At 42.4% G+C, this 25,992-nt stretch overlaps 1 protein-coding gene across 4 annotated transcripts in view; it reads left to right on the forward strand.

Annotated features, from left to right (window-relative positions):
- Window positions 1-25,992, forward strand: part of DLGAP1 (DLG associated protein 1) — a 140,092-nt gene that overhangs the window by 113,456 nt on the left and 644 nt on the right. For all 4 annotated transcript variants that reach the window (XM_068396004.1, XM_068396005.1, XM_068396006.1 and 1 more), the window contains 4 exons: window positions 688-779; window positions 11,850-12,268; window positions 20,942-21,033; window positions 23,444-23,596. In XM_068396004.1, coding sequence (XP_068252105.1) covers window positions 688-779; window positions 11,850-12,268; window positions 20,942-21,033; window positions 23,444-23,596 — 756 coding nt within the window. The remainder of the gene's footprint in view (window positions 1-687; window positions 780-11,849; window positions 12,269-20,941; window positions 21,034-23,443; window positions 23,597-25,992) is intronic.

A 25,992-nucleotide genomic window follows, 5' to 3' on the forward strand; every position in this document is an offset into this window, starting at 1 on the left:
ATGACTAACAATGTCATATATAGCACTGGGAATTAACAGCTACACTGATTGGACCCAGAAGTTTTGCTCAAAGACACATCTGTGGTTAAATTTTAACTTTATACCATCAGTATAAATCTCCTCACAGAGATGAAGAGGTGGTATAAAGCTCCTGACAGTGCTCCTGGGGAACACCTGTTTGCATGATGAAGCAGTAAAGAAAATGCATCCAAGAGTCGCATTTGCTTTCTTTAAATCTTACCTGTACAGTGCTCTGATTCAGGGCACTAACATTTAAACAAAATAAACACATAATTTTGACATGAGTTCACATATGCATGCACATACAGACTAACAGGTAAAATCAAACAAATGGTGGAGCACAGTCAAGTGGAGTTACAGCTGCTCAGAGATTTGCTCTGGCAAATGTGAGCATCCAGCCTCCATAAAATACTGGATAAACTCCATCTGCACTTTGCAAGCTGAATGTTGTCTTAACAGAAATGCTTTACAGATTAACAAGAATGATGAATATTCACTAATAACATCAGAAATGGGCACACCACAGATAAACTATCTGACTAGATGAGGGTACTTATGGTACAAGCTATATGTGCAAACACTTAGTAGTTATCATGCATAGAAATTGTAAGTAGCTGGGTGATCTCTGCTAAAATGCATTCTAATTAGCTGGTTAATTTTTTTAAGGTTGATGGTGCTGAAGAATCCACCAAATCAGGTGAAAATAAAACAACCAGTAAGTTCCAGTCCATAGGAGTTCAAGTAGAGGAGGAGAAGTGGTGAGTAAAAGTTAATACTGTTTTTCTAAAGTAAATAATTATGCCACAACTAATTTTTAAGAGCCCTAGTTCCTCCACACATGACCTTATAAACTGGCTTCCGGGATGAATTGTTAGATCGCCCAACTGAAAAGCTGAGTTTTATAAATACTGTAGCTCTTGTTTCTCAGAGGGGATTTTTCAGGACCAGTGGGAGAACTGGAAGAAATACTTTGAAGGTTAATATACTTTTAATAAGCTCTTTTTCCCCAGAAAATCTACCTAAACATCAGAAGGTGATGCAGCTGGAGTATTAGTCTCAGGATGGCTGCAGCAGTGTAATGTTGATGGGGAAGTTTACCTTGATTTTCAGCAGAATAATTTCAGCCACGTGGAGCAGTGCAGTGGCAGAGCCAAACTGATTGCTTTTGCTCAGGTATCTCACCCAGCCATCTCTGCATTACAGCTGCTCCCATGCAAAAAATTGGTGAGATTAAAAAGCGAGCCTGTAAAACTCAGTTCTCTCCCCAATCTGCAGTGTAAACTGAATTAGTAAACAAATATGCTCCAATAAAAATGAAAATTAAAAAATCTAGAATAGTTGTTGATTTTAAGGGCTGTGTTTCTTTTTGATGACAAATTGAAGTTACATTGCAGGGCAGCGTAACTGTCCGTAGCACTTTCCAGACACATAAAGCTTCTGAGTGCTTGATCACAACCGCAAATCTTAATTCCTGCCCAAAACTGGACTCAGCAACTGAAGAAAAGTGGGACTCTGCCCTCGCCTCTGAGCGTGCAGGCCTGCCCAGTGCTGCTGTGGCTGCAAGCACCCACCCAAGTCTTTGTTGGTTTTTCACAAGCCGCTTGGGCACAGTGTAACTTTTGGATCCTGGAGCCATTTTGTTGATAACTCACTGTACCCTAGCGTAGGAGAAGCCTCAGGGCAGTATAGCTTGTTGGTGAGGGAAGAGTCTCCCTTGCAATCTCTCCAGAGAAAATCTGAGTGCAGCAAATCTGAGCTGACAAAATTAAGGCCCCCTGCCCTCCTCTGGCCCACCAACTGCAGTAGCGAGTAGAGATGTTCATTTTCACACTGTTTTTTTCCTACGTCTGCTAAAAATACTCAAAAATAACATGTTATCTACACCATTTTCAATTCAACAAAATCTCCTCGTAAAGTAGCAGAGTATTTTCTTGTGGTTTTAAAAGGCTAAAGTGATTTCAGCAAAAAGAAATGTGATTTTGCAATGACCCTGATAGGCTGTTACCAAGTTCCTCATTAACCTGCTAAAACATCTCTTGCTGGCAGACATTTCTTTATGTGTTAGACCTTAGCCCCATTTACCCACAACTCTTCCAGCACTAGATAAATGAGCACATTAGAATAGATGCTGAAGGACCATTTCCCTTCAGCCTGAGCACAAAGGAAATAACTACTCCAACAACCCTCCCCCTCCCCTAAAAAAAAAAAAAAAAAAGAAAAAGAAAAAAAAAGTCAGAAAAAAAAAAAAACAAAGAAAGAAATGGCTGTTTGTATACCTTACTTCCAAAGTCCTCTTTCTATTGCAGTTTTTATTGCTCCAGAGAAAAACTTAAGATTTGCCTGTGAGGGTCTGCCCTGAGAAAGCAATATTTCTGCATTACCTACTGACAGCTGTGTTTGGCGGTTTCCTTGCTGATAAAGTTGAGGTTGCTGCTGTTTGGAGCAGACAGGCAAGCAGCAATCTATCATGGACTTTCAGAAGTGAACTGGCTGATAAAGGACAGCCTCTAATCCTTAGAAAATGAGTGCACTCCAGACACAAAGGGCTTATCGTCACAGTTTGGCACTCATATTCATTCTTTTTTTTTTTTTTTAACACAGCAGAGCACAATGTATTGATTATCTGTTACAGGAATAGAATTGTAAATACAGTGCATTCTTCCCTGCCCCTGCACCATAACATCTGCAGAGCCTCAGAAAAGCCCTTTTGAGTTGAATCTTTGACAAATGAATGTTTTAAAAATCTTCTAGGCTTCAGAAATATTAAATAAAGATAAAATAAGAAGATAAGAATGGCACAGCAAAGAGGATAAATACAGTAAATTGATCATGTTTCCTTGCCAGTCTAAGTTATTAAGTGTACTGTTATAAAACAAGAAAGCTCTTTGCTTAATGCTCCAAAAGCCTACCACACAAAATTTCCTTAACTCTTCTCCTTTGCTCTTTCCTCGCCCTTTCCCTCACATCATGAGACTGTCATTTTCACACTAAGGAGTCTTACCTCCTCATGTCTTTTTAAATATTCCTGCTTCTGTGCTTGGACCAAGTAAGCAAAAGATTTTGCTTCCATTTCTTGATCGAAGTAGCTCAAAAACAGAGCATCTTCAGAGGACAGCTCTATCTCTTCCATCTTCCATCTCAACTCAGACCTTTCATTAGCCCTTTACTCTCTGCAACCTGGGCTTCCTGCCAAGACAAATGACTCTGAGTCCTCCTCCTCCTCCTCTTGTATTGCTCAAAGGATAAAAGTGCCCACTGCTACCAGACCGTATTACAACTGAATTCATCACCTCTATTCATCTTATCCTTAGCTCTTTATGCTGCCTGCTCTCAATAATCTTTTTCATACCCATTCTCTAAGTGTAGCTCTACAATTTCTAGCATTTATAGAATACCTCTGTCCAGTCCTTCTCATGGAAAAAAAAAACCTGGTATGCATTTCTTTCAACCTCATGATCTTCCTGCTGTTACTCGCTTATCTCCCACCTGATCTCTCCCATGATGTTAACAAAACTCCAACCAAAATGTTCCTCCCCTTTTCTCACATGACCCACCCCTTCCAGGGCAATTTTGAAACGTGTATCTAATGAAGCTGATCAGTGTAATCTCAGGCCACTTCCATTTCTGTCCATTTCTGTTTGTCCTTTCTCTCTACCTGTGACTTCTTCTTGACCTCAAGGGACCACATTCCATTTCTCACTTGGAGAAGATAATTGAGTTTTTGGAAGTCAACCAGTTCTATTGAACCAGAAAAGAAGAAATCATATATTGTGCCAGGCCAATTAGCACACTTACTTACTGAACAAGGGGCTCTCAGTCCCATAGTCTGTAACCACTTTTAGTCTCTCTTGCAACTTACCTTGTTTGCCCCAAGATCTCCTCCCATTACACCCTCACCCCCAAAATTGTCTTCTCATTGCTCTAGTCATACCATCAGCTGGTAATTGTACTTGGTTTGCCATCATAGGAATTTATGAATGCTGAAACAATGGTAGTTTCACAAGTAAGAACACTGCCGTGGGAGACTAAGACCATAGACAGATGTTCCTTCTCCATTTTCTCCGGCTTCTGTGGGGCTAGGGAAGGTGCCCCCACCTCTTGGTGTGGTATAAAGTGTGGTTTACCACACAATACCTCTTGGTGTGGTATAAAGTGAAATGATTTGAAATGGTGGTGAGGTAACATAAAAAAAAACAAACCCAAAAAACACTCTTCTGTCTCTTCAAGGAAAAAAAACCCACATCTTTGGCGTTTGTTACTATATAAAGCAATATTTTTCTCTTTTTTTCATTTAGACTTTTGGGTTAGTCACTTACTGTCCTGACAAAAAATACTCAGGTTTTAGGGTCTTCCATGCACAGCAGGCCAGTCCTATGCTCTAACTCAAACTTCTCAACTCTCTAGTCTTTAGGACAGGACTTTCAAAACTCTATTTTGGCTAAGCTGAGCTGGGACTGATATTTCCTTGGCTTTTGTCTGCAACATTTTCTGTCTGTCTTGGTTCTTCACAGTGGAAGCCATTCCACTGAGAAATTATGAAGGTGGTAGATGCCCCATCCCTGGAAACATTCAAGGTCAGGTTGGACCATACTCTGAGCAACATGGTCCAGTGGAAGATGTCCCTGTTCATTGCAGGGGGCTTGGACTAGATGACCTTTAAAGGTCCGTCCCTTCCAACCCAAACTATTCTATGATTCTGTGATTCTAACTTGGCTGTGAGTGACTGAGGTGGCATTCAGAAGAAGAGAGAGGCAGTTTCAAAAGCAAAGCTTAATAACGTTCGCTGGTTAAAGCTAAGGGTCCTGACCTGGTCTTGTGTGCTAGGCCTTAATAAAGTGCTGCCTTCTTGTTCCAGTGCTGCCAGAAAGTGTCACAAGGCAAAGGTTAGAGCACATTTATCTGAGGATGAGAGATCCCAGGAAAACTTTGATCCTCCGACTTCTGCAAACTCTGCTGGTGAGAGACATGCCCAGCACAGGGTGTGTATTCACCGAGGATGGTGTCTGTAGCACAAGCTTCTCCCTGTGCTGCTGTGCTCCTCACGGACTGGAAACGCTAGGGTAGATGATACCCTGTGAATATCTGGAGGTCAGCAGGGCAATGCAGGATGGGGAGGAAGAGCCCAAGCAGCACTTGAAGCTCCACCATGTTTCAAGGGAGATTGATAGTTGGAGATTAATTGATTGATTGATTGATTGATGGCTGGAAGACACATGCAGGCTGGCTACACTAAGGCCTCGGCTTCCCACCTGCAGCACATCTGGCCACTGCCGAGCACCTGGGCTCATGCCGATAGAGTCTTCGGTGAGGCCAGACCATCTCAGCATGATGGGCTCCCTTCTTCAAGCACAGCCTGGGATCAGCGTTGCAGTACCCAGCTAAGTCTGCTGGAATTGGATCAACCTCCATGGGGCCTTCCTGATCTTCCAGTGGGTCAGCCTCCATTGGCTCTGTGCCATCCTCTGCGGCTTTAGGTCGCCAACTAGAATCCCCAGACATCCTCTTTGGTTCAGGCGATCTTGTAGTTGCCCCAACAACTGTTGCATTTGACAGCTTCGTTGGGGTGCAGCACCCGGAGGCTGGAAATCGCTGCCTGAGGTTTCCCTGCTCCTGTCCTGCTCCGATTCCTGGCACTGAAGGCACGAGCAGCTGTGCAAGTGGTGGCCAGGGGTAGGGCTACCATTTTGGAGCAGACAGGCAAGCAGCAATCTATCATGGACTTTCAGGAGTGAACTGGCTGATAAAGGACAGCCTCTAATCCTTAGAAAATGAGTGCACTCCAGACACAAAGGGCTTATCGTCAGGGGACAATGGGCAGTGAGGAGGTGGCACGTGACACCAGGAGGCCATTGTAATGGCGGCCCAAGCACATGGCTGACCATGGGTCCCTTTGGCTGAGGGGCGTCTGGCCTGAAAGATGCCCCACCTGGGAAGAGCAGGGTGCCTGGGGCTGAGGGTGCTCTGCCCTTGCCCAGTCCCACCCTGGTGGGACCCACTTTCCACACCTCCCGCCACCCCACACATGCTTGGGGGACGATCTGCTGCTCTGGTCAACAGAAGGTGAAGCAGCCACTGGCTCTGACATGGCCAGTCTCCTTCCCTGGCCACGGCTGGCTGTGATCAGAGTAAACCCTTGTAGTCCTGGTGGCTTTCAGCCTACTGGTGGGCTGCCCCAAACCTGGCATTTGCAGAATTTGCCATAAATTTCTGATCAGCCCCTGCTGGTTGGCAATAGCCTCTCTCCTCCAGCCCTGGCCCTGGTGGGAGGCTGAGCGCTCCAGCTAGCACCCTCTGCTCTTCAATGCAAAGGCCAATATATGGTAAAAAAAGGAAAAAAAATGTGGTTATGGGATCTCTGTGTGTAAAGCGGACAAGTGCTGTCCCCACATGGCATTAGACATTTCCTTTCACTGGAAACCGCTCTGATTTCCCCACACACCCTTACATCTTGGACTTCAAGCCTCTCTGATACCCAACGAGGAGGGGTGTCCTGCCAGGGCGATGGGGCTGGATGGCTGCCCAACCTCTTGGTCACTGGGAACCATACCATGTGTCGGCAGGATGGATAGAGGGGAGCACAATCCCAGGGTGGGCTGTGCAGCAGCTCAGCACTCCTGAGCATGGACAGCCCTTGCTCTGTGTGCATGTGAAGCTGGCATGAACTTGCTGCAGCAGCAGCAGGCTGAGCCCTGCGGGTACCAGTTCCCAAGTCTGTGGGTTCTGCCACTGCCATGCTGGGAGAGCAGCAGGGCCATCTCAGGATGGCAGGTCTGCAGGGAACAGTGGGAACAGGGTGGAGAACCATGCTAAGGCCTTGGCTTCCCACCGCAGCATACCTGTTTTCTTTGCCCCCTCTTGACTGCTCACTGTTGGGGGGCTGACCACTGCCAAGGAGCTGGGCCCATGCTGATGGAGTCTTGGGTAGGGCTGAAACCTCTCAGCACAAGAGAGCTGTATTCAGCATTGGTGTGGCTTCACCTCAAATACTGTGTGCAATTCTGGGCCCCACAATTTAAGGATGTGAAGGTCCTTGAATGCATCCAGAGGAGGGCAACAAAGCTGGTGGCAGGGCTGGAAGGAATGTCCTGTGAGGAGTGGCTGAGGACTTTTGGCTTATCTAGTTTGGAGAAAAGGAGGCTGGGGGGCGACCTCATTGCTCTCTACAGCTTCCTGAGGAGGGGAAGTGGAGAGGGAGGTGCTGAGCTCTTCTCCCTGGGATCCAGTGACAGGATGTATGGGAATGGTTCAAAGCTTCTCCAGGGGAGGTGTAGACTGGACATTAGGAAGCATTTCTTTAGAGAGAAATGGTGGTCAGACACTGGACAGGATTCCTAGAGAGGTGGTTGATGCCCCAAGCCTGTCAGTGTTCAAGAGGCATTTGGACAATGCCCTTAACAATATGCTTTAACTTTTGGTCAGCCCTGAATTGGTCAGGCAGTTGGACTAGATGATCGTTGTAGGTTCCTTCCAACTGAAATAGTCTATTTTAACATTGCCATAAGGGATTAAATTTTCCCTGCTAAGACTCTTAGTGATGAAAAAAGACTATGTGAATGGCAAAAGGGGTAGGGATAGAGCAAAGCACACAAGACTGTGTAGCTTGAAGATGTATGGATGGAGATCCTGCCATTAGAAGACATGGTACCGTATCTGTGAACTCCTTCTGCAGTTTGTTTTGTTCTGCTGACAGCAGCTGCAACCTTAGCAGAGAAGCCCACAACTGAGAAAGAGTAGAACCAACGGGTAAAGTGAGGCAGGCTGAATTTAATGTAAGTGCCTTTGAGGCTCACCATGCATCAATTGGTTTAATACATAGATTTTTTCTAGGTTTTGGGGTTTTTTTTAGGAAAGAAAGCTCTCTGAGTTGAAATGTAAACATGTTTTTCAAAAGAAAGCAAAAGAAATCTTAGAAGCGGAGAATCAAATGGGAACAAGTGACCCTGTTGTTGCTGTTCAAAACACATCATGCTGTTGTTCTCCATACTGGTTTATCCAGTCTGAGGTTTCATGGCTTTGTGCACCTTAGGTCAGATATCTGCTGCAGTTCTCTGAAGCTGTAATTATTACACTTTGTGCCTGCAGGGCACAACTGACTACAAAAGGGCCAAGCCTGAAAGCAGAGGAAGAAGCAAATCTCTGTTTGTAATGATTACTAGCAATTTATGAAAACTTTTTTTTTTAGGTAGACCTATGAATGTTTTGTGTGTGTAGAAACAGTGAAAACTTAGGCGTTAGCTTCAGCGGCTCTCGTATGGTATGGAGTTTAAACTGAGAACAAAACAAAAAAGGCTCACATGGGACACAAATAGTATTTTGTAAGAGTAAAACATCCTGGAAGTGAGTGAGGAAGCTATGTCAGAGACTAAAATTACCATCTATTAGGCAGTTTATATAGATGTGCTGGAGGCAGGCAGATGGTAGGTGCCTTCCTCCATTTCCATTTCATTCAACATACGTTTCCTTGAGAGTGTTTTTTTAATTTTGAACTGATGCTATATTCTACTGCCAAGTTGTTTTTCTTTTGAAGACAGATAGGTTACACAATCCAGTGCCAAGAATTTGTCAAGCAAGCCTGTAGCATACTATTATATAGATAAAGGCAAAGGCAAAAAAAGTAGGCCATTCTATTTTATTTGTTGAGCAGAGTCTGGTTTTGGTGGTACTAGCTCATACTGAACCCAGTAAGAGTACACACCTGAAAGCTTTGAAATGTAGTGCCTCCAGCAATATATTCTCTTGACAAGTAGACCTTGATGTTTTCACATTTGGGATTTGGTGTACACTGAAAAGATAGGGTGTTAATTGAAAATACAAATAGTCATCTGAAACAGAAGTATATCAGAGTCTAGGGCACTGGGGAAAGAAGGCAGCTGTGATGTGGAAGTAGGGGCACAAAGAAGAATGAGGCTGGATTAAGGCATTTGCTTTTCTCTCCAGTACCTTGGAAGGTGTGGAAGAGTACACTGTGTACTAATGCTTTGCCTCTCAGTGAACCCTGACTAAATGACTGAAAAGAAATCCTGTGTGAGCATGTGCCTGTGTGGGCACACATGTTTCTGTGTGTGTGTATGCATGCACACACTTCAGTGCAGATAAGGGATTTGTCAGGTTTGTGGCCAAATTAAAGCAATTTTTTAAAAAACTAGCATAGATTGGACCAAAAGATGTAATGTCAGCCTAGAGCTAAAGTCTTTCTAACCGCTCATACCAGTCTAACAGCTTTTCTCTGCCAAGGGCCAGTAGCAGATACTTAGGAAAAGTATAAAGGGTGTGTATAAAGCACTACTTCTCCCAGTAGACCTTCCCAATTTAGCACTCTGTTGTTCAGGGACTTCCTAAGCCAAATATGACATCTGTGTAATAGCTCTTCCTGGACAGCTCTCCTGTGAATTTGATCAGGTTCTCTTTGAAATTATTTTTACCTTTGGTTTTCCCAGGATCCTGTGGCAATTTAATTACACATTGTGTGAAGAAATACTTCCTTTTGCTAGATGTAAATCTTTAGATCTCTAAGCCTTGCAACTGGCTGCATTCCTCCCCACAGTTCCTGCACTCTGAGAAATGGTGAAACATCACCTAGTCGGGATTTCATAGATCTCATATATCTCCTCAGCCATCTGTTTTCTAAACCAAGAAATGCCTTTCCTCCTGTGGAAGCTATACCATATCTCCAATGATTCTCGTCCTCCCTTGTGAACTTTTTCTGCTGCATCAGTCCGTAGCAAAATGCTTTGCGCTGCTTGTCAAACGATAAATACTACCAAGCTAAAGAGCTCTGCTCACTCCATATTCTTCAGTTTGCTGGTGCATATCATGCAAAACTACGGTGGCATAGCTGTGACTTTTGCATTGTTTAGGTTTCAAAAGCACTGCAAGCAACAGGCACTACATTAAAATGTTTGTATTCTAGGCCATTATAGAAAAATACATACACAGTTTATTATTAAATTTTTCCAGGGACTGGTGTGGCTGAAAAGTCAATTTGAGCTTTCTTCTGCAGAGGAATTGGCCTTTTTTTTTTCAGTTGGAGAACCTTTCTCAATTCCTGTTCTGCTTTGCTCTACTCCTCTCAAAGCCCCAGATCAACAGCCACTAATTTCCTCTATGAGCAGGACTTGATACAGTCCTCCCTGAAGTCTGCTGCACTCCTCCTGAGGTATCTGGATGCATCAGGTATATAGGACATGAAATTCTCCCTCAGCATCTTTCCATCTGCTCCATCCCCAGCTGCAGACTAAATACACTTGACAAAGTTTTGCTGTCAGTTGGACTTGTCTAATCAGCTATTGCTCTTCAGTGGAAGGTGGAATATAAACGAAGGGGAGAGAAATGGTGCCCAGCATCCAGCTTCACAGTCTCTTCAGCATTTTCATTGCTACTTGAGCTCAAACTAAAAATAGAACTTGTAAAGGCAAAACAGCCAAAATATCACACGGAAACGGGTCCTAACACTGGTTTCAAGAGTAAATGTGAGATTGTGAACAAATTAGAAGCGAGCTACCAGCTGCACAAGTGCACAGGCATGCTGGATTAGTAAGAAGAAGGAGTGAGAATCTGTCCCTATTCAGTTCAAAACTATGTTAATTCTGAAGCCTGGATATTACTCATTTAAGTAACATCTTCATTACTTTATGGTTCTACCTTCTTTATCTCCTTCTGTCATGAGTCAAGACAGATGGCTGCTTCGCTTGTTTTCTTGTGTTCCTCAGAGCATCAGTTTCTAGAGTTACCCCGACTCTCTGTAATAATATTTGCCTGCAGATTTTCCACTCATTCCCTTCACAATTTACTACTGCGTGTCGTATCTGCTCTCACTACCACCCCCTACAACAGCATTAGGTGTTTCTTACTCTTTACACTTCCTTCTGCTCCTTTTCTAACAGCCTTTTCACCTCAGATGCCTTGGACTGCAGGATTTGGAGTGCTATTTACATAAAGAAAACCCACTCAGACCCAAAGCCCCAAACCTCCTCTCTCCCCTGCCTTTGTCTTTACCCTCAGCGTTTGCTCTTTGCCCTCAGAGTTTGCTCTTTGCCCTCAGAGGCTCCATCATAGGGAAACTGTGCAAGGTGAAAGGAAGCTACTGACAGGGTAGCAGCCATCACGATGAGGGTAACATAGACAGTGACTGAGAATGCTAGCTTTGGTGAAAAAGAGAAGACCATTTTGAAAATGAAGGTTGAATGTGAAAAACAAAATGTCTGAACACTGGGAATGGGAGCTAGAAGTGTGAGAGATGGCAGTGGTATTAGCAGGTACATAATTATAAAGAGTAATTATGAAGAAGCAATACAAAATACTTATCTGGGTTAAAAATACTTATCTTCTTTATAAATGGAATGTATAATATTACGTAGATAGTGGACTCATTGGTATTACTATCTTATCAATCATCTCACATGTATAATTTTTAAATGTGGCTTGTGAGTTTGCATGTGTAACTTCAAAGGGGTGTGAGTTTTAAAAGTTGAAAGATAAGCCACTTCTTAAAATTTAACTTTTCATTAATTGGTAACTTAAAATCCTGAGCTACTGACAGTATTAGCTGTCTCTTGGGCTAGCCTCTGGCTTTGTTAAACCACACAACAATTAGGGATACTTGCCTCAATAAATAGTGAGCTTGCATGGAAAAAAAAGAGGTGTTTTGTTTGTTCTGCTTGCAAGGAGAAAAGAAGTTTATGCTATCATTTCAAGAAAAAGCACCTGAGTGTAGCACTGAGAGCCATGACTGCCAAGTCTTAGGAGGAGTGGCAGAATCTTAGTAAGTCCTTTCTTACTGAGTTACCTAGAAAAACTTTCTAAACTTTTCATGTTTGTGCTCTCCAAAGCTTTCGCAGGTTTACACGATCTAATAGTGTAACAACAGCCGTGCAAGCAGACCTGGATTTCCACGAGAACTTTGAAATAATCAACCCTCAAGAGGACAATACATGTTCTGGTCAAATATCAAGACAATTTTCCAGAGATGCAAGCACCTCTACCGTTAGCATACAAGGGTCAGGAAACCATTACCATGCATGTGCAGTGGATGATGACTTTGATACAGATTTTGATCCATCAATTTTACCTCCTCCTGACCCCTGGATTGACTCTATCACTGAAGATCCTCTGGAAGCTGTTCAAAGGTCAGTGTGCCCACGAGACGGCCACTGGTTTCTGAAGCTACTTCAGGCAGAGAGAGATCGTATGGAGGGCTGGTGCCAACAGATGGAGAGAGAAGAGCAGGAAAATAACTTACCTGAGGACAGTAAGTAACTGTTTACAACAATATTGCAACTGCAAAAAAGTATTTAATATAGTTCAAATTTACTACAGTGAATTCTGTATCATGCCCTTTCTCATTTAGCTAATGAAGCTATGGTCATGATTCTCAAAAAGATTGTATTTATGTATGTATATAATAATCCTTATTAAAGTTGACAGGGAATGGAAATGCTCAGCACTTCTGAAACTTCAGAGGTATTAGCTTTTGGGATTGCATAGTTCAACGGATAATTAGAAGATCGTGGTTAGGGATCTTGTAGTATTAATGTTTCTTAACTCTTCCCTTTGAAATCACTTCTCATAACCTTAGAATATAATTGAACAGATTCTAGTTCCCTTTCGTTAAATTCATATTTTAGTTGCCTTTTTAGATGGTGATTGGCATCAGAGTCTTCAGATGCTTCTCCCAACTGAAAGGGATTTCAGCTGTGCTGCCAAGTTGTTCTCCCTCTCTTCACCTCTCCAGCCTCCCTTCATCTCCATGGCAGTTCTCATTCCTCTTTGACCTTCCCAGTAAAACAAGCTCTCTGTATTCTGTGATAAAAACCACACATATGCAAACTACATCTCAGTTGTCACACCTGCCAGAAGTATTATCCAACCTGTAAGGTAATGGGAACGTCTAGTAAGCCTTCATTAGTAAGAAGAGTTGGGTAGCTCACATCTTATTCATTCATTCTAATTAGGGAAGAAGAGCTGAACATGTTCTTCACTGTCCAGAATTTTTTCTCCCAGTAAAAATGGAAGTTTTTTCCATTTACTTCCATTACAAGGAGCAGTACTATTGATAGCTGTCAACTGTTGGACACATGTAAACCTGTGCACTGAGAAGCATGCTCCTTGTGAATGAAGCTTTTTCAAATTCTAGCAGGGAGCTTCTAGAAAACACAAAGGAGCAACTGCATATAGAGAGGTCAATATTATATAATTTAGGCACACATAAGTGTGTTTTCCTGTATATAAAAATAACACTTTTCTGACCCCCAAATTAGCTCCTACCAAAGCAAGGACTACTACTTCAGCTCCAGGATTGCTTCTTCCAAATTTCTAACCATTCCTCTCAAGAAGGGAGGCACTAGAATTCTTTTGAGCTGTGAAGGTTTTGATTTATGGAAGGAAAGGAGTTAACACTGGCAAAAAATGTATTTCTTTAAATTCTTAGAAAGGCATAAGCTGTTTCTGCTGGAACTTTCCATTCAACCCAATGAAAGAAATAACCATAGAGAAGTTTGATTTAGATAGTTAGACACTATTGTAAGGAACTGGAAATTGACTTGTAATGGAAAGTATGAGATAACCTTAATGTTAAGGTATGTTAAGGTTTTCTATTTCTACAAAATTTCTGTTATATAATAAGCTAACTATTTCTTCTGAGGGAAAAATATAGGAGTAACCTTCAAAGCAGATCCAGATTCCCCAAGTTTTAGAGAATTTGAACCTCATTTTAATTTACATCATCAATACATTCAAAAATCTCTTTGAACATGTATCAGAATACAAAGGTTTTCTGTTGTTAGCATGCAAGAAATAAACTCGATGAAATAAGAGATTTTAGAATGAAAAATAAGTGTGAACACATAACAAATAGGAAATACACAACATTTGTAAGTCCAAGCCACAAAACCCACTTGCTTTCTCTTTTCCACAACAACTTAGATTGGACAAAAGGATGACATTTTCTGTGATGAGGGTGGCGAGACCCTGGAACAGGTTGTCCAGAGTAGTTGTGGATGCCCCATCCCTGGAAGTGTTCAAGGCCAGGCTGGATGAGGCCTTGAGCAATCTGGTCTAGTGGAAAGGTGTCCCTGCCCATGGCAGGGGGGTTGGACTAGATGATCTTTAATGGTCCCTTCTCACTCAAACCATTCTGTGATTCTATGATTCTATGAACTGATAATAATGGAAAAACCTACAAATATTTCATTTGTGCACCAAAGTAGTTATTCACCTTGGGAAAAGAACATGAAGTGAATTTTACAATGCTAATACATGCAGAACATGTATATCCATGTACAGAATTTTCTCACAGTGTCTTGGTGTCTTTGATATATGATAGTTTTAAAAGGCTCTTCTTTGAGCAATCTATGGGAGAAGTCAGTTATGGAGAAGATAAGAAAAAGGAATCGTTAGGCTGGCTATTCCCAGTGCCTCCTTACAGTGCACATGGCATGTGTCCTCCAGATTATTCTTCCTCTTCATTTTTCTGACTGGCACTTCTCATGATTGCTAGAAAATGAAGGAGGAAAGGGTTCACCTGGTTTTGTGGTTACTGGTGAGGTACTGATTTCAGTGTGATGCTGTCGGCCGCTCGGGCACGTGGCAGCTGCCTCCTGCAGAGGCTGCACAGGGCTTTCTGCTGTGGCTCAGCACACCTTGCTCTACCTGGTGCCAAGGAAAAGCATATGGCTGGGGCCACTCTGCCCACTCAGCAGTGCCAGAAACAAAGCCTGGCTGTTACAAACCCTGCCCCAAAATATGTCTTTTTCATACGTCTATAAACTTTGAAGAGAGGGAGGAAAGGAGTAGACAAAGTGTGTTTGCTTTGGTTTTCCTAATGAAATATAACAAGAGCAGGGAGTGCATCCTTTGTTTTCAACCTGACATCCCCAGCGTGTGTTTGGCCAGATAACAAAATAACGCGAACGTGCGATGAGCGAGGTTTTCTCGATGCCATGGCAGCTGACAGAGGGCTCGTCCCCCCGGCGCTCCGCGTAAAGCGATCCGCGCTTCCTCCAGACAATGCGGTCCTTGTGCGAAACAGCTGTCTTGGGGAGACGGCTCGCTGCTGTTTGACAGTAGCTTGTATGTTACATAGATACGTGGGGTATTATCTAGCTGGGAATGAATCTACCAGATGGGATTGAATGTTTCTAGCTGGGAAATGGAGTCTGCTGCTGTGTATAAAAACAAGCTGTGGTTCAGTGGCTGCACGATGAAATGCCAATATAGAGAGAAATGTGGCTCCCCTTCCACCATGAATTATTTATGGTATAGTATATTCTGGTTTTATCTGAAATCATTTTCTGATAAAGCCGCAGCATGTGTAACAGGCAGATGAATATCACTCACACTTCAAGCTAGGATACGTGATATGGTTTCCATGTATTTTGCTGTTATGGGGTTGTTGGCTACAAACTCTAGGGCTTTCATTAAAAAAAAAGACGTTAGAGATATGAGGCTAAACACCTTGTGAGAATTGATTGATGCTTTGGATCAGGCCTCAAGTGAAATCAATTGTTTACCTTTTTTTTTTTTTTTGGTTTTCTCCTCAACCCTCTGCTCTCTCCCCTGCAAAATTTCATATAGTCAGAGCCTCGCTGCTGATGTTGGTGACTTTTGTCTCAGGCCACTGGAGTAACCATTTACACAGAATTAGCAGCTACAGGCCTGGATCTCCACGCAGCGCTTCTAGAGAGCAGCCTCTCACCACTTTTTTTCCCAGTGATGGTGGGCACGGGAACATACACCTACAGTCTCAGCCTGGCTTTTGCTGGATTTTTTGTCGTGTTTTTATTTCACATGGGGCATTAAGCTTTCTGGAAGAACCAGAGGGCTTCATTTTGCCCCCCCTTCAGAAATGTTTCTCTTTCATGTGGGATTGTAATGTGGCTTCAACGTGAAAATAACCATCGGAAGCAAACAGTGGGCCTGATTCACCACAAGTCAGGTGTAATGTGGGTTTAGTGGCAAGACAAGTCAGGCCAATCAAGTAAAAACTAAAACAGAAAACCAAGGTTCTGACAAGACATGTCATTATAACTGCCTTGCATGTATATTATACTCCCTTGGGCTAGTCTGCGAACAAAGGTTGACCTCAAATCTGCAGTAACCTCACTGCTTAGGACCAGAGTCTCTGCAAATTCAGCCAGTTCTGGCAAATTACTCAATGCTTGCACACTTTCTGCTGTTTTGGTTTGTTCTGGTTGTTTCAAAGGAAAACTTAAAGAGTGAAGGCTAGACACAGGAGAAGAAAAACAAGGAAAATATATATTTTTCATAATAGTTGTGCATGGCAAAAGAAAAGGAGACCCATGAGTTTGCTCTTAGCCACAAGCAAGGAAAACCATTTGCCAGTCCTCTGCAGGGCTTCCCCAAGCTGTCCTGGTCCCTGCTTCTTGGAGGAGCGAGGTGTCCTCATCCTGCAGCAGGCTGATGCAGCCTTGCAGAGGGATGGACACCAGCCTGACGTGTGGCCGAGTCCTGCTGGAATCCCCCTGGCTACATGCCTCTGGCCATATACCCGACCCGTTCTTTTCTTGTTCTGGTTTTCACTCACCCTTTTCTTGTTCTGGTTTTCTTTTCTCCCCAGAAGGGACTTCTCTGTACATGACAGTTTCTCCAAGGAAAGCCAGCACCTGGCTGGAAGCCCTGCCAGTGTCCAAAGGCTAGAAAGGAAAAAAGAGAAATCCACAAGCAAGGAAACAATCTATTAGGGAAAAAACATGAAGTGTGCTAATAAAAGCCAAGTAAGTCAGAGAACACATGGAAACCGCTTTACTCCCAGAGAACAGCATTTACTCATGCAGACAGCCCTATTAATTTCAATGACATCACTCCTATAAATATATATGACTCAAAGCAAGGATTGCTCCTTCCATAGTTTGCTCCATTTGGCTGTTTTCTCCTTAATAGCCGAGCTTAAGACCTGAGCAGTAGCTTTAACTTTGAATTTCCTGGCTTTTGTCATGCTTGGCTTTATTTAAATGTAGGTCCTTCAACATGAATAGGCTAAAATGCTGGTCCATCCTGGCTTGGAAATGGATTCTGACAGCTCTATGGCAGGATTGCTTCATATGCACAGTGCCCAGCCAACATCTGCAACCCAAATGTCAGGCTGTGTCCCTGTAATTTCAGCTATTGTTCCTGCCACTTGCTCCTGGGGCAATGAGCAAGTCGTTGGTTTTCTGTTCCCCCGCTTGGGCCCTGCCTACCAACCAGGTGTTTTCACATTAAGGGCATTTGAAAGTCACAGTCCTAAAGTGCCTCCTTTGTCATTTGTTAGACCCTGGGGCCTGTCAAAGTTGAAATGCAAAGAGATCAGTTGGTATTTTACGGCCAAATAATGCTGGCACTCCCCAGAACTCCAGTGGCTTCTCTGTGATGACTTTTCACATGACTTCAGGTGTTTTTGTTGTTGTTTTCTTATATTTTGTTATCCTTGTTACACACACAGTGTCCTTCCAAGGTAGGGTAGACGACAATATCACCATTTTTTCCCTTGTGTTTGCAATTCTTTTTTTGTTGTTTCATTTCTTTTCCCATGAAGACATAGAGAAGAGATACATAGAGCTCTACAACCCCAAAGTAGGTCCTATGCAGTTCTTAGAACCAAGAGAAGCAAGAACTTCTTGCTTGAACAGCACATAGTCTAAGTCTATATTTAAGAACATTTGAAAAGGAGAACAGGTTGTGGGGTCAGAGACACAAGGAAATTCACTGTCATGTGTCTATCCTAGAATAACATTCTGCAACTGCTAGTCAAGAACAATAATAGTGAGAAGGCACTCCACAATAGCTGAATTATATCAAAATAGCTATACCGAAGCAGTTCTTCCAGAATAGACATATTTCATAAAAGTGGTCATAGAAGAGAACTGAATTTAAAAGGAAGAGAGGTCAAAGCAAGGAGAGGGGAAAAAAAGGAAAAATTCAAACTATAAAAACAAAACACTGCAGTACACACACTTCTCCCCCTGGGAAGGGGTGACAGCAAAGCATATGATGGATGTTAATAATGTTGTTTAATGCATTACTGGAAGGCATTCAGATCTGACAGTGCTGAGTGTGCTGTATAACCCTGTATGGAATAGAAAGCAGACATGAATAACATTATATAGGTGTTTAAATCTGTTATGATTGCATCTTGATGGGTCGGTATTTTTTGTTGTTGCTTGGTTTTATACATTTTGTTTGTATCCTATTAGCTGAACATAAATTTGAATGTTTATATGTTTTTCTCCTGTACACCATCTCCCTTACTGTTAAAAGATTTCTCTGATTCCTTTCTGATGTGTTTTGAGTATTATCTTTTCAATTCCATGTATTTTCTTGGTATGTGGCTTCAAATCTCACAGGCTTTTCTCCTAAGAAAGTATCGGTCTATTTTTAATTTTTGTTTTTTTACTACACCTTGGCCTTTCCCTTTGGCACCAGAGGTTTTGACTGAGTAAATGAAATGAGCACTCTGCCTTGAAACACTAAAAGCAACGTGTGTTTGGAAGCAAAACTTAGGCTATTGATAAGGCTTTGGGCCTTCTGGAGAGATTCCTTTCAGTCTTTCGCATGCTTTGTCTTTTTTTTTTATTCCCCTGTTAAGTTCCGTGACAGAGTTGGTTGTTGACGGGTTGCACATTAACAGACCGCTTGCTTTTGAGGGGTGAGGAATCAGTGACACTTGACTAGATACAGCCACAGCTACAGCAGAAGTGGCAACAATAGAGAACAGCATCAGCATGCATCCCACAGTCAGCTGGGATGATGGTTTTTAGGCAAACAGCCAGTCGCTAGGCAGCCAAGGACAAGGACTTCCTTTTCCCTCTGCTGAGATCTCTGAATATTAAGCTCAAAGAAAGGGACACATTCCCACCCATCACCAACAAGGTGTATTTACATTTCTTCATGCTTAGGACGTGATTTCCAACTCGGGTGGTGCAGGTTTCCAGGAAGAGCCCGCCTCGTCTTTTTTTGTCCCAAGAAGTCAAGAGACCTTTTTTTCTCCCCTTCTCAAGTCTTGGGAAGCATCAGAGTGGCCAAGCTCCAGATGAGGCAGCTGTTCCCAAATATACTCAGTGGGAAGAGTTTTCATAACAATGGGAACCACATGAAAGCTCCCGGAGTAGCTCCTCCTACTATTGAAGAGTCCTTTCAGTTGAGTGGTTTGCATATTGGGTTGCATAAACGACTAGACACACCAAGGGGTCCATTTTCAGCACTGTGCGCATAGAATTAGACACGCAAGCCTTGCTAACAATAATGAGAGTGGTGTGCAAAACTCCCTGCGCAATATGCTGAAAATATTCTGCTTAGTGAATCTTCCAGGTCACGGCTATTTCCTGGCAGTGCTGAGCTGAGTTCTGGGAACAAAATGAAAGTCTGGGCTCTGTGTGTGTTCACAGAGCTCTTTCCTACAGAGCTCTTTCCTATAGTTTCTGAAAAAAAAGTGAAAAGATTCTCTCTTTCCCTCTCCCTCTTTTTTTTCCCCTTTGTATGTTTGAAGTATATATGAACTCCGCATCCCACTTTTCCTTCCGCAGCCTTAAGGAGCGAGCTTTAAGGCTGCTGAAGGAAAAGCCATTTGCCTTGAAGGGGCAGACACAGATTTTATACTACTGTGTGTCTGGTTTCAGTTCATCATGAGTGTTTGTGGCAGTCTGCTTAACATGTGGTTATGCAAGTGAATCCCTCGGAGAGACCTTTCTCTTACTAAACACTGCATGGTGGCATTTTGGTCTCGAGCTGACGACATGCACTGCAGCCAGTCACAGGACCATGAGACCCTAAAAATGTTGTCAGGTGGGGTTATAGAAAAGGGGGGTTTTTATTCTTTATTTTTCTATTTATTTATTTTTCATTGTGGTAAGTCAAAACACTTAACAGTATTCTATCAGTGGATCTCTGCTAACGTTGTGTTAGGTTTTATACAAAAAGGGATGGTGTTTGTGTGTGTGTCTCTCAACCAGAACTCAGCAAAGCCCCAGAGAAATGCAGGTCTCCGAATGCCCCAGTGTATGCCTTGGTTTTGGGTAGCGTATTCCCAACCAGCCCTTGCAGCAGTAAAACTCCACTGTTTCAGTGAGGTTGAATGCAACCAAAACCATATGAGCTCCTGTTTTATTCAGAGGCATTTACTATGGGCTGTCTTCTGCTTCACTGCAGTCCTTCACAGCACTCAGTCAGTCCAAAGACACCATAAGTACCCAGCTGTCTGTACAAAGGAGTCCCCAGAGAGTGCTGGAGCTGGGCTAGGACTCTTTGACACCTCCTTCCAGGTCACCAGCAAGGAGGAGAGGCCAGGGTGTGATTGCTCCCTGAAGTATACCTGGGCATCCGGGTTCAAAGGCAAAAGCTGCCTCAGATTGTGCTCATAAGAGGGTCTGAATGAGATTCATCGGTGTGCATTAAAATCACCGTTCCCTTTCTGGGCCTCAGATAGAGCAACACTCAGCTAAACCTGAAAACAAGGCGCCGAGTTGCTAAGCGAGGTGGAAGAAATGCTGGTAGATGCAGTGATTTCCAAATAGTGCAGATGGCATCTCAGGGTTTGAAAGCCACGTGTCCTTGTGCAGGGAGCTGGGTTGGTATTCAAAGCCTGAGCCTGAGTCACGGTGATGACGAGAGGTGTAAGTTCTGGTGAGCTTTCTGTACAGGTTGCAAGAGCTTTTGATTAGCCATGTTTATACTACCATGTAAGTGCTCTTTGCTGGTTACAACTGGTCTCACTGGGGGAATGAGAGTAAGTTGCAGCAACAGATTAGTATTTTTGCCTAGTGCAGATCTGGCCTTAGATTTATCAGTTTCTCTCTAATCTATGACTGAAAGATAACATGCTTTTTGAACGCTAGAGCTGACTACTGCGCAGCTTTCTCCTCTCTTTTTATAGGCTTTTAGTTGCCCGCAGAAAAGAAAACATCGTGACTTACGTCTCTTTTTCTCTCAGTTCTAGGGAAAATTCGAACTGCAGTGGGCAGTGCCCAGCTTCTCATGGCCCAGAAATTTTACCAGTTCAGAGAACTTTGTGAAGAAAACCTGGTATGTAACTTTTCTGCTAGACACTGTTGTGTGCCTTTTACTAACCCTGTGAATAATCGTACCTAAACTAGACAGATGTTCTGAATAACACGGTAATTTTTCCAGTAAAGGCCTTGATATGAATTTGGGAGTAACTCTGTCAAACTTGGTGGAGTCAGTATGAGTTTCACAATAGCCTGAGATCCTTAAAATGAAGACAGGCAAAAAGCTTTGGGTGAAATATCACAGGGGCTCTGCTGCTGAGTTCAGAGGAGCAAGGATCTGTTCCTTGACCTCTCATTTCAGTTGCATGGGCACAGAGATACGTGGGTGTCTCCTTGGGGTCTTCCAGAAGTCTCACAAGTGGGACTTTCCCACGTAATCCCAATGCTGCCTGTATTCAGAAGAAAGACAGAAATACCAGGAAATCAGACACTGAAAGTTGGTGCCTCATGTTCCACAACCCCAACAGCAAAAGTAATTTTCCAGAGTGCTAAAAGGGCAAAGAGGCAAAGAGCTAGTATGTTATCACTATTATTGCTGTATATAATTGGTATATGCTACCACTGTTGTTATTATTATTTGCTATTTTTATGCTGTTAGTAGTAGTAGAATCAGAATTATATTCCTGTTGACAAATAAAAATACATTTCACACCATGTATCTAAAGCAGTATTCTCAAAAATGCCACTTATAAAAATTTTCAAACTTTTAAATTAACAATCCATCCTTGCATAGTAGATACATTTAATTCCCAGTTTTGGCATAAATTGCTAGAAGCCCAGAAAGCATCGAGCTATTAATATGCTCTGTCAGCATAGAATAAGGAAGGGAAGGCAAACCCTGTGATATTCACCAGAGTCGGGTGACCATCTTCCACTTCAGTTAATGCATCTCTGAAAATCAAGCCCCAAACTAAAATCTGCCCGAGTGGACAAATGCAACAGAAATTGGCTCTGTCTGAATAAGCTTTCCAATTCTTAATATAAAAATTGAAAAAGCATTCTAGTTGCACATCTTTGTAAATAAAGGCCTACAACTGGGCAACCTGCTAGTGTCAAGCACTGAAAAACTAGGATTGAGGTATAAACTCTGTTCTCCTTATGAATCTAAAATATATGCTTCATTGTTTTCAATAATTGCTGCTTTGGTGATATAATCGTCCTATCAAAATCATTTGTCAGTGTTGATGTGAAAAGCACAAATATAAATTTCGTAAGGCAAGCAACTGACTCTTTTGGGTTTATTGCTTCTGGTAAGGGAGAAAACTTAAACACAGAGTAAAACGTGAACCATGTAAAACAACATGCAGGGGTCTAATAATAATTTATTTATTCTTTATTAATAACAATATATTGATATAATCTTATGAGGCCACAGCACCCACAAAGCCTTTCAGACTCAGATTGCCATAGGGACTGCTCGGCATTTATGAAAAAACATGCTTGAAGTGAGCATATGCAACACCTCATTTTATTTGAAGAGTTTCAATTGGGAACCAGCATACAGATACACATCCTCTAGAAAGCTTTCACTCATACAAACTTTGCTGGCAGAGCAGGGACCATTTCATGTATGTCCGTTGCATGCACAAAATGTTCAGAGCTGGGTTGCACAGAAGGGACAGGAGACAGCACAGGACCTCTTGGGTCACCAGTTTGGCACATGGTGTGCTGGAGACGCTAACAGTCCAGGTGTGCTCTTCTGAGCAATACTCCGGGGCTGATGAGCTGGACTGAGTTAGCACACGCAAAGCAACACTCCCCACCTGTGTCCCAGACTCACTCTTCCCAAAAATGTGCCTGCAAAAATGAGATTACTGTGCTTCTGCGTGTTCTCTTCTGAGCTTTTCACCCTGCAGAGGTTATTCTTGTATAAAAAAAAAAAAAGAAAGAAATTGGCCTGAGGTGTATGAGAGGCAATTTTACTTGAAATGGTGTATTTTTGTAGCCCTTAGATTCTCAGAGTGTGGGAAAAGCATTCATGCCTTAGTATATCACTATTTGCACAAGTAGCAAATGTGCGTTTGCACAGTATTTCTGAAGTGTGAACATGGCAGGGAATCCTTCCTCATCGAAGTGGAGGCTGGCAATTAATTTCCGGGCAGTTAGGACGTCACCAGTTGTGCCCAGAAACATCCCTAGGCAGACGCTGCAACAGGAGACCTGCCATGTGCCCTTTCCCGGTGGTCCAGGAAGGGTAGCTGCTGCCTTCGGCAAGCGGGGGCTTGTGGGGGCACAGAGGCTTGACACTGAGCCAGACCCCTCACAAAACCCAGTAAGTAGCGATCGTTTTTGTTTCTCTCTCTGTGTCTCACCGATGGCTTGGATCTGCTGAAATTGCTTTGCTAGCGAGATTCGTAACCACTTGTACAAATGCTTTACATTAAGAGGTACTAAAGCCAACGTGTTTTTTTTCTTCTGTTGTACAGAATCCTAATGCACATCCACGGCCGACCTCCCAGGATTTAGCAGGGTTTTGGGATATGCTGCAGTTGTCCATAGAAAATATTAGTATGAAATTTGATGAACTTCATCAGTTAAAGGCCAATAATTGGAAACAGATGGATCCTCATGACAAGAAGGTAGAACATTGTAGATTTTGTATGCTTCATTTAAAACCCTGCACAAATACTGGACAGATTAAATAGGCCTCTGTGTTACAGTGTTGACATTAAAAATGTGAAATGAAGCTCATATCAAATTGTAATAACAATGTTTACATAATAATCATCTGGGATATTATCTGTAATATGTTTCAGGCATATTTTTAAACCAAATCTGTCTTTGTGAATCGGATAATGGGAATGTGGTACTTTGTTAAGCTTTACATTTAATCTTATTAGGTGATCAATCGTTGGAAGGAACTGCCTTATATATTGATTCTTAAAATTAAATAAATCACATTTACGGTTCATATTATTGCATATAGCAAGAGTTCTAGGTTGTGTTACTGAAAAAAATAGGGAAGAACTGTAACCATCGCTGACTTTGGTAACCAGGTTACAAACGGAGCAATATCAGAAATATGCCTTCCAAAATGTTACATGAAAGAACTTCTACATCTTTCTTTTTCTTTTGTCTGTTTGTTTGGGGTTTTGTTTATTTGGGTTTTTTTTAATGGGTGATTTCATAACCAGGTTCACTTTGCTGGTAGTGTTGCTTACTCAAGGTAGCATAAAGATCACCTGGAGCTTTGGTCTTTTTTTTAAATGTAGTCACCATGAAAAACTACCACATCTCCAAGTGTGAGCCACATTTCACTTTCCATTCTCATTCGGCACCATTGCCTTATTTTTCTCCTCACTATCTGCATAGAGACAAACAGCACTTGGGTGAGCCAAAATACACAAATGTTTCAGGAAATCCTTAAAAGACAGACCCATTCCTAGAGCAATCAACGGTCTAATGTCACGCTCCTATAGGTATGTAATTTGATGGCTGAATTTCCACTGTGGCTGGTCTGACACCAATGAATAGAGCCAACAGGTAGAGTCACCAGAAGGAGGGGGAACATGACTTACAGGTACAGTGGCTCAGATAGGAGTCCAGGCTGCCCCAATTTACAGTCAGCTGGCTGTCGATGACCAAAGTGGTGGTTTTTTTTGGACAAATAACCATAATAATATCAAAACCCATTAATTTTGCAGCAGGAAGTTTGCAAAGGCAGTGCTGGTAGCACTCTCCTTCCTCCTCCGATCAAGGCTAAATACCCATTCCTGACTTAGGAGTGCCATGTTCACATCATTTATGCATACCTAGTGTGTTTTGTAGGGGAATGAATGGGAATCTGTTTTCCTAGCCCAAGGTATGGAAGGCAAGTCATTTTCTTATCTTCTTTTTTTTTTCAGTATCTGTCAAAAAAGGAAGTTAAAACCGTCAGACATGCATGCACAGAAACGCTGGTGTATGGTCTTTCATTAGCTTTTACAGTAAAGCGGGTAGGCCAAGTGTTTGCAATTGCAGCAGTAAGAAACAAGAGCTTTCCTTTAAAAAAAACGTGCCTTTTCTTTGCTTCTGAAAAACATTTCAAAGAGTTTCCAACAAAAAGAAGACTATAACGGGTTAAAGGAAGTTAAGTAGTGCTGAAGAAAGGGACCTACAGTAGGAAGGTAAAGATTTTAAAAATTACACTGACTGTGTTCCTGTTTCAACAGCATGTGTCTATGATTTTAGATGAAACAGATCATCTCCTTTCTTAAAAAGGATAAAAAAAAAAAGAAAAAACTTTCTGTGGAATTTATATTTGCAATTGCGTTTGGCCTTTGCCACCAGCCCCTTTTTAAGCAGCATAGATTAATCCTTGGATGGAGAGAAAAAGCGAAGTATGAATAAGTGTAACTAAGCACCTTTATATTTCGAGCCATGGAAGCTGTTGTGAGCAGCATGAGAGAAAACGAAAAGGCAGAATGGGACCTTTGTAGTGCGATAAAATCCCTTTGCTCAGAGACCATGTTCACAGTTGGAAGGGGATGTAACTTAAAAGACAATCTAATTAACTTGACAAAGTCTTTGTGGCCGCCTGAAATTCAGACCTGAATGCACTTTGTTTTTCGGGACAGATCCCTCTCTGAAGGGGTTTTTTTGTTGTGTTTTTTTTTGTGTATGTGTGTACATGCACCAGGATATACATAAAAGTCCTCCCTGTTGATCTTGTATCTGGAGCTAGCTGCCACAGTGATGATTAACGCATATTCTGTTAATGGTTTTTAAGTTTTTCCTACCAGTTTTTTCTATTTCTAGCTGATTGTAGCTTGTCATGCCTATTTAGCAGGAGGCTAGAGTTTATGAGCTTGCACAGTGAGACCCAAAGTGTGGGTTTTTTGAGCAGTGATTAAGCCACTACAAAATGTATACATAAATGTATGGTGTTTTTTTAAAATATTTACTTTGATGCATCAGCTGCAGGCAGCTAGTTCCCATATGCATTTGGGAACTCCAAAGCCACGGTACCTCCGTGTTGCAAGAGCACCTAGTGTTA

This window comes from Nyctibius grandis, chromosome 3 (genome assembly GCF_013368605.1).
Source record: "Nyctibius grandis isolate bNycGra1 chromosome 3, bNycGra1.pri, whole genome shotgun sequence".
Classification (NCBI taxonomy): Eukaryota; Metazoa; Chordata; class Aves; order Nyctibiiformes; family Nyctibiidae; genus Nyctibius; species Nyctibius grandis.